Source organism: Pteropus vampyrus, unplaced genomic scaffold (assembly GCF_000151845.1).
Source record: "Pteropus vampyrus isolate Shadow unplaced genomic scaffold, Pvam_2.0 Scaffold228, whole genome shotgun sequence".
Classification (NCBI taxonomy): domain Eukaryota; kingdom Metazoa; phylum Chordata; class Mammalia; order Chiroptera; family Pteropodidae; genus Pteropus; species Pteropus vampyrus.
In genome coordinates, this window is record NW_011889009.1 from 814430 (window position 1) to 822637 (window position 8208).

The 8208-nt window shown below is 60.6% G+C and overlaps 1 protein-coding gene across 1 annotated transcript in view; it reads left to right on the forward strand.

Moving 5' to 3' along the window:
* Window positions 1-218: 218 nt before the first annotated feature.
* The window catches only part of GPT2 (glutamic--pyruvic transaminase 2), a 24791-nt gene continuing 16801 nt past the window's right edge, over window positions 219-8208 (forward strand). Inside the window, exons 1-4 of the mRNA XM_023519647.1 lie at window positions 219-2222; window positions 2335-2424; window positions 4391-4499; window positions 6864-6937. Coding sequence (XP_023375415.1) covers window positions 2392-2424; window positions 4391-4499; window positions 6864-6937 — 216 coding nt within the window. The 5' untranslated portion in view covers window positions 219-2222; window positions 2335-2391. The remainder of the gene's footprint in view (window positions 2223-2334; window positions 2425-4390; window positions 4500-6863; window positions 6938-8208) is intronic.

The window sequence follows — 8208 nt, forward strand, 5'->3', positions numbered from 1 at the left end:
CCCACATGTCACATGAAATGACAAGAGCCTTCCCTTGCTCTAGGAAATGCCACGTTCCTGTTAAAATCATCCATCGTCCCCTTGACTTTCCATGTGGCGCTGGGCCTGTGACTTTTTCCTCTTCCCCACTAATAACTTTCCGAAACCTGCCACCTCCGGAGCCTGGGGGCTGTTCCTCTGACCCCTTTTGGGCTGGAGCCCCCCGGGTCAGAACTCACCTCAGTGCCCCACAGGGAGGCAGCTCTGGGTGGGACGTGTGCAGGTGGATTAGACACGTGGGTGCTGGGACCCCGAGAGGAACTGGGATGCTATGTGCCAACTTGCAGGCTCCTGGGGGCAAGGCCAAGGCGAGGTCACCAGTAGCTGTGCCTGCCGGGCCCGGACGAGTGGCTGTGGGCTCCCTGGCAGACCTCAGTGCCCAGAGCGGGCTCCTCTGTGTGGCGGTCCTTGGCTGGACAGGCTGGCCCCTGTCATTCGAGGGAGCCCACTTCCCGCCCACCCCCAGCTCATCCATCATGGCCAAGCGTCTGGGGTCTGCGGGCACCAGACCCAAGAAAGGAGCTCGGTGTTCCTGGCTCCTTGTCACAGGCCCTGAGTTGACTGAGCAGTGTGCGGGGAGGGCCTGGAACCCCCAGGGTCCTGTCTCAGCATTCTCTACCTGCGTCGGGCCGGCCGGGGGCCCACAGCTGTACTTTGGCTCCTGGCCCTCGGCTGTGAACAGATTTACTCCCTACCGAAGAATGGCCCGTGTCCACACCGGGGAAGTCACCTGCCTGGCCAGGCGGCCAGGTCTCGGGCCGTGGTGATTCAGCCAGGCTGACGAGCGTGTGTCAGGCCCACCCCTCCGCACACAGTGGCCTGGGTCACTCTACCACCAGCCTTCTTGGCTCCCGCCGGTGGGGCTAGCCCAGAGGCCAGGTGTCTGGGTTGCCTCCTCTCCCCATGGCCCGGGTCCAGCACCGCCCCTCCCCTGTCTTCATCCTCAGGACCTCTTGGCGCCTTCTCTGTGCCCCCTGGGACATCTTTCCATACTGAGGAACTGGGCAGAAGGGCATGGGGGAATCAGAGGGCCTCTTCCCCCCCACCCCCCAAGAAACATAGTGTGGGGAGATTTATCAGGCCCCGTTTGTGAAGATCCAAGGCTATTTCTGGGGCACCCTCCTCAGCCCCGCATGTCTCCTCGTTCCGGAAGGAGCTAGAGAACTTCTGCGGGGGAGGGGCTTAGGGGTGGCAAACAGGGAAGGGCCAGGAGAACCTGTCGAGTGGCTGCGCCCTTTCCCTAAGCCCTGGATTTCGTGTAAGGCGCGTGTGCATTACGGATTAAAAAGGGGTTTTCTGAGTTTTCCAAAGTCGCTCTTATTCATACCTCGTGTGAGATGGAGGACAGGTGCAGTGTTAAAACGACGGGTTGTGTCTTTAAATCTGTATTTAGGGCGTCGCGGGGATTGGGAAGGTGGCCCGGCTTTTACCCAGGCCTCCCCTTGGCACTGCCCCCGCCTTGCCAGGCCACCGCGCCCAGCCTCCTCCCTCCACCGTGACCCTCGTGACCTCGTCCCTGGTCCAGCTTTGTAAGACGAGGATGTTTGTACTTGATCGAGCCCAAGCGCTTACATACTGTTTGTCTCACGTAACCCTTTCAGCCGCCCGGGCAGGTCCTGAGCCTGCCGTGGCTTCTGACTCTTCCAGTGGCTAATTTTGGATTTATCAGGGAGCCGGGTGGCATTCCCACATTTCCACACTCCCACAGTCCTCCGCGCAAACCACGTTTTCTCCTCTGCAACAGCCGGGGTGTCCTCGTCACCTCCCCAGCGATGTCGTCACCGGGGTCTCTGGGTCCCTCTGCTCTCTGGGATCTTTCCTGTGCTTGGGCAGTGGCTTCACATTTGTTCTTTAGTCAGTCAGTCTTTTCTTCCCTGATGCTTTTTTTTTTTAATGTGAAAATCAGCTCACATTCTTCATTCTGCGAAGCCAAGGTTGCCAGGGAGTGACCGTGACAGGTCCCTGCTGATGGGTGTCTTCTGGGAGGGGTGTCCGCAGTGCCCCCGGCCATCTATCTAGGTCTGTAGAGGTGGAGCTGCACTTGGGGACGGGGAGCCGGGGGTCGAGGGAGCTTCTCGCTGACTGTCGTCATCTGCTGCTGCTGACCCCGCCCCCCAAACACCACATTTGTCCCAAGAGCCTCTTTTGGACATCTCTCTGAGGCAGTCATTGTGGGACACCTGGTAAGGCCCAAAATAGGGCTGCTTCGTAATCCCTTGAGGGTTCACTGCTCGGCCTCCTGTTTCTGGCTCTGAGGTGTCTTGAGTAACCAACTGTTGCCTCCTCTCTGCTCAGGGTGTCAAAAAGCCATTCACCGAGGTCATCCGTGCCAACATCGGGGACGCCCAGGCCATGGGGCAGCAACCCATCACCTTCCTCCGACAGGTGAGCTGGCCGTTGGGAGCAGAGGCTGTTGGGAGAGCAGGGAACGGAGGCTCCTCTCACCTCCGCCTCCTACCTGTCCAGGACGCAGCAGCCGCCGGAGTCCCACAGGGAGCTGCCCATGAAGTAGCAGCGCCCGCCAGTGCCTGTCGGCCCTGGTTCTCGCCCTCAGCCTCCTCCTCTTCCAAAGCTGTCTGAGATTCTTAAACCCATTTCAGGGTTGCTGTAGTGTCCGAGGCTCGTCCCTGGAGCTCGGTCCTGCATGCCGAGCTTGGAGCTTGGTCAGTGAGGGCCCTGGAGAGGTGGGTGGCAGAGACAGAGGCTCGGTGGGCTGGGAGGCAGTGTGTGGGGTCCGGATCCGGCTCCCCAAGTGAGACACCTGGGTTTGAGTGGTGCCTCTGCTACTTGCCAGTGCATGCAGCACGGCCATGGAGGACCCCGGGCAGCCCTGAGGAGGTGATGAGTGGGCAGCCTCACCCCCGGCCCCGCGGGAGAGCGTGGGGTGGGCGACTCGGCAGCTGCTGCCTCCTGGCCGCCTTGCCGATGCAACCCAGCTCACTCCCGAGGTTTCCACGAGGCAGTGTCAATGTTTCAGCTTGAGCATCGACCGCAGAGATGCTGCCTGAGCTCAAACTGTGGAGTGTTGGGCAGGAGGGATAATGCACAGGGCTCTGACAGGCAGTCACCAGCGTGACGAAGCTTTTTCTCACAGCAATGGAGTCTCTTGAGCAAAATATGTCTTGTATGTGGTAAGGTTGCAGTTGGGCAGGCAGGGCAGCTGAACACTGAGATCCCTCTACCTGCTCTGCCTGGGTGAGGGGCGTGGGGCTGGGGGCCTCAGCATGCAGCCCTCGGGGAGTTCACATAGGGTGGGGGCAGGGGGAGAACCAAGGCTGGCACTGTGTCTCGTTCTCGTGGCCACTGCTGCCGACCTCAGGGGCCTGCCAGCTGCCGGTGAACGTCAGAGGCCCCGAGCTAGGCCCGGGATGGGAAGTGTCTCAGGCCGAGCAGCATGGCTCTGCCAGGGAGGTGGGGGTGGCAGGGGCTCAGGGGCCCCGGATGTCCCGGAAGCACGCCGCTTCGAAGGGATGAGGCCCAAAGTGCCTTTCTCAGAAATTCCCCACACACGCTGGGGCCACGGGTGTGAATAGGCCCCTGTCGCCTCAACCTTTTCTGGCCGGTAGGCACATGCCCCAATCCAGCCCTGCCACCAGCCCTGGCAGGCCCAGCCTCTCCCACCTGGTACTAGCCACCTCTAGCCTCCATAGGTGTCCCTGGGGGGAGGGCAGGCTGAGTCACTGGCCATTGTATAAAGGAAGAAAAGCCGGGCTCCGAGAAGCTGGCACTCACCTGAGGTCACCCAGCTGGTGACAGAGCCGTGAGCCCCAGCCCCCTGGCACAGCTCCTGAGCTGCCAGCTTAGACCTGCCCGTGAGCTGGGGTTTCCCAGAACTTCTGCAAGCATCTCCTTGCTTAATCCTCTTAATCTGTGAGATGTGGATGCCTTTCTGCCACAGAGGTGAGGAAGCTGACCCCATCTGCACTTCTGGCCAGGAGAGGGGGCGATGCTGAGGGAGGAGAGAGGGGCCGTGGAGGAAGGTGGACCATGGCTGTGAGTCGGGAGGGGGTCCGCTGTCCAGCCAGCCAGGGTGCACCTGCCTGCTCGGTCCCAGCCCCCTGCTCAGGAGACCCCTGGCTCTTGTGGCCTCGGGGGTGTCAGCCGCTGTCTTTTATGGAAGACTTGGGGCCCGGGGCTGAGGAGCAGCCTCCTTCTGTTCCCCAGCTCCTCTCGTGGTCCCCGTCCTCGGGCCCCAAGCCCAGGTCACTCACTAGGCACCGTGCCTCTCATCACGTCCCAGTCTGCTGCAGAGGATTGGCCTGCCGGCCCTCAGAGGAATTGTCACGCCGTCTCCTGCCCAGGGTCCTTCATGCCCATCCCGGGAGCCCAGCCTGCACCTCTGTCCCCCCAGGTGATAGCTCTGTGCACCTACCCGAACCTGTTGGGTAGCCCCAGCTTCCCAGAAGATGCTAAGGAGCGAGCCCGGCGGATCCTGCAGGCTTGCGGCGGGAACAGCCTAGGTGAGGCCCCAACCTGCCAGGTCCCGGAGGGTGTGGAATGAGCGTGTGGCCTGGGCCTGGGCCTCGGGTTATGCGTGTGCGTGAGTGAGGGGGTGTGTGTGGGTGGCCGATGTGCAGAGTGAAGGAAAAATCGTGTTGCCCTCTCGTCCCTGCTCTGATCGCCTCTTATTTGCCCGGCCGAGGGGGGTCACGCCACGTCTGGTGGCCTGGGCACCGTAGGCACAGTGCCTGCCTTGGGCTGGGTTTGGGCTTTGCACCTGGGAGCTGGCTTCCCCAGCCGAACCCCCGTCAGAGCAGCTGTCATCCCGTGACCAGCCTTGTGCAACCTTCTTGCCTGTCCGCAGCCCCCCGCTTGTCCCCGCGTCACCTGTCCAGGAACTGGCAGTCCATTGTCGAGGAAGGGAGGTGCTGTGAGGTGCCTCTGGCCCCCTTTTGGTGGCTTCCTTCGTGCTGACGGAGCCACCCCCACCCCCTATTTCATTGTGTTCCTTCCTGTCACCCAGCCTTTGGGCCTCTCTATTGGGAGCCCACGCCCAGCCTCTGTCTCCCTAGGGAGGGGGCCCTGGAATTTGGCCCCTGTTGATGTGCAAGTGATATGATAGTCTCTCTCCCGTCCCCGCTGAGACTGGGCCTCTGCCTGTTTTTCTCATCTCCTGCGTTGATATGTTTTTCCTGTTTATTTTTGCCCTATCCCTTCGCCCAGCGCCTGCGTGGGGATCCAGTTTCCCTCGCCTGGGAAAACAGTTGTTCTTAGAGCTTTCTTAGGACATGTTCCGGAACGTTCCCGGAAACTGGGACAGGAATTCCTGTGGGCTGCTCAGCAGGGCATCAGCTGCCCTTGGTGTCTCTGCCATCTCCCTGCCACTCCCTTCCCTTTTTCTGCTCTGTCCATTCACAAAGAGCCCTGTGTCCACCCTCCCGCGTGTGGTCACCCCCCCCAGCCCTCCGCCCTGAGGCGTGTCCCTCTCAGACAGAGCCCAGTGCCCCTTGCTTTTATGCCTGCCAGCCTGGGTGGCAGAGAGCACTCCGGGCCCTTTCCTCCCATGCCCTCTGCCCAGCCAGAGGGACAAAGGCGCCTCTCAGGACAGGACCCGGTGGCCGTAGGCCCGAGACTCCTGGAAGCTGCAGCGGAGAGGTGGGCGGGCGAGCACGGAGCCTTTGCCTTCTGTTTGTCTGATAGGATTGTCTGGGGCAGGGAGAGGGGACCTTTGTTCCATGTACTAAGCCGCATCAACAAGTTTTTGCAACTCTGTCACCAGGGCTGGGGGAGCGAGGTCGGGAGGCCACGTCCCCCTGAGTCCTCTCTGGGGCTGCTGGAGCAACAGGACAGCAGCCTTCGGGGTTTGGGAGCCCGCACTGAGCGCTGTCTGAGGAGCTCACCAGGACAGGTGAGGGAGGTGCTCTCTGAGCCTCTCTCCTCGTCCTTGAACTGGGAAGTGCTTTGTTCTTCCCTCCTGGGCTGGCGGGGAAGGGGCCGAATGTGCCAAAGCCTCTCCTTAGCTGTGGAGGGGCCCTGCCCTTGGGGGGTCACCAGGAGGCCCTGCCACTGCAGGGGGAGAGATGATGGGGGTGGTGCCCTGTCAAATAAGCCTAGGACGGCCTGAGCACCTGCCCGTAGAGGACAGGGGACGTGTGGGTTCGCCCCAGAGCCCCCCGACCCGAGCGGGGGTGATTCAATGCATCCACAAGGCCTTAGAGCTCACGTGGGTGTGTTTTTGTCACGCCCTGTCATACTCTTCCCGGGGCTCCACTTATTCCTGTTTGATGAGTCGTTCAGTTCTCAGGCTGTCCCTTGGATCTTAAGTAGGGGCGAGGTGACGTGGGACACGCTGGGGAGGATGGGAGACACGTGCCCTCCCCGGGCGCACACCGTGTACCAGGCACGGTTCCAGGCACCGAGCGACGCTGGCGAACGCGGCAGGTGGAGTTTCTGTGCTCACGAAGCTTGCCCTCAGATTCGGGAGAAACAGACGTTGAGAAGAATTAATAGTGTCAGGCCACGAAACCATAATGCCTAGTTTTCACGAGTTCTTGCAGGAAGAGCAGAGAGCCGAGGGGGTGTAACGAGGGCTTCCAGTGAGGAGGGAGCATTCGGGAGAAAGCGGCATCCGAGCCCCTGCAGGTGCATGCCGGGATGAGGGCGGGGTGTGCGCGGAGGCCCGAGGTCGCAGAGCCGGGTGAGGGGCGAGGCGGTTTGCGGCGAGGCTGCGGAGTTTGGCGACGGCGCTGGTTTGTAGGCTGTGGGAGGCGGTGGCCATCAGGCCGGGGTGAGGTGTGGCGGGGACCAGCAGGGGGTGGGGCGGGGGAATAGGCGCCCTAGCGGAGATTCACAGACGACACAGGCGGTGGCCCCTGTCCTCACAGGAAGGCCGGGCTTCATCGGTGAGGAGTGTGACAACTGGAGAAATTACAAGTCAGGACAGGCTGCGGGTGACGTGGTATCTTTAGGACGGGAGCGAGACTAGATCTGAGCTTTGGACGGTCAGCGTGGTTTGGAGTATGAGATCTGAAGGAGAAGGGTGGGGGTCTGGCCGGCAGGACAGGGAGCTGCGGTAGGTGCAGGCCTGGGGGTTTAAAGAAGTGGGGAGCTGGAGGCAGGAAGCGGGGGAGGCCTGGCGGGCGCGGGAAAGGCCAGGCCCCGTGCAGCGGGCACTGGCAGAAGACAGGGAAACAGGGAGCGGGCACGGGCGCTCGGAAACAGCAGATAAATCGAGCGGAGAAAGGCGTCTCCAACGGCAATGTTTATACCTCCCCACTTTAATCTACCAATGTGTCAAGTGCATTAGAATGTCCCAAATAATGTAACCAAAGACCCTGTGCCCAGATTGGATACATGTTAATGTTTGCCTCTTGAACCTTAGAGAACTGGTCCAGCTTCCCACCGCCCACCCCATTTCCCAGCTGGTCAGAGGGGGAACGGGAAAGGCCAGTGCCGCAGAGAGAGGCTGAGGCGAAGCCGTAAACTGCCTGGACCGATGTGCACTGAGGCCCAGAGGTGGCCTTCCAGAGCCCCCTGCTGCCCAGCACTGGTTCTGCCATAGCCTTAGAAGGACGAGGCTGGGTTTTTAAAAAAGGTGGTATCAAATTCAAACAGCATAGAAGGATGCAGAGTGAAAAATCTGCCTCTCGCCTCTGATCCCCAGAGACGTCACTTCATCAGTTTTCTGCTTCCAGAGAGATTTCATGCAGGTGCAAGTACCTGTTTCCAATTCTTTCGAAAAACAAATAGTGGCCTGACATTAAAAAAAACAAACACCTTTTTATTGAGGTATCACAAACATATAGTAAAATGCACAAATAGTAATGTGCTTTGTGAATAACTGTGCACGTGTACACGCCTGTGTAGCCCCCACCCAGACCTCGTGCACACTCCTCGGGCCCCCATGCAGCCAGTGCCCCCACCGCGGAGCGGCCACCGCTGTTCCTGTGACCGGCATCTTAATCTGGCTTTGCCTGTGTGTGTGCACTATATATGAATGGTGGTCCAGAGTTTACTGCTAAATGGCAGCCCGAGGATATTCTTGGCATGAGGTGGGGTCGGGGGGGTCATGCCCAGCAGCCCAGGGACCTGTGGTTAGCTTTGGTCAGGTCTCTGGGCTCCTGGAGCTGGCGGGCGGTGCCGTTTTGGGTCGACCCGCACTCTCAAGTTCGGTGGAAGCTCGTGTAGGCCCCAGAGGTAAACGCACAGCATTCCCAGCTGCGTGGTTGA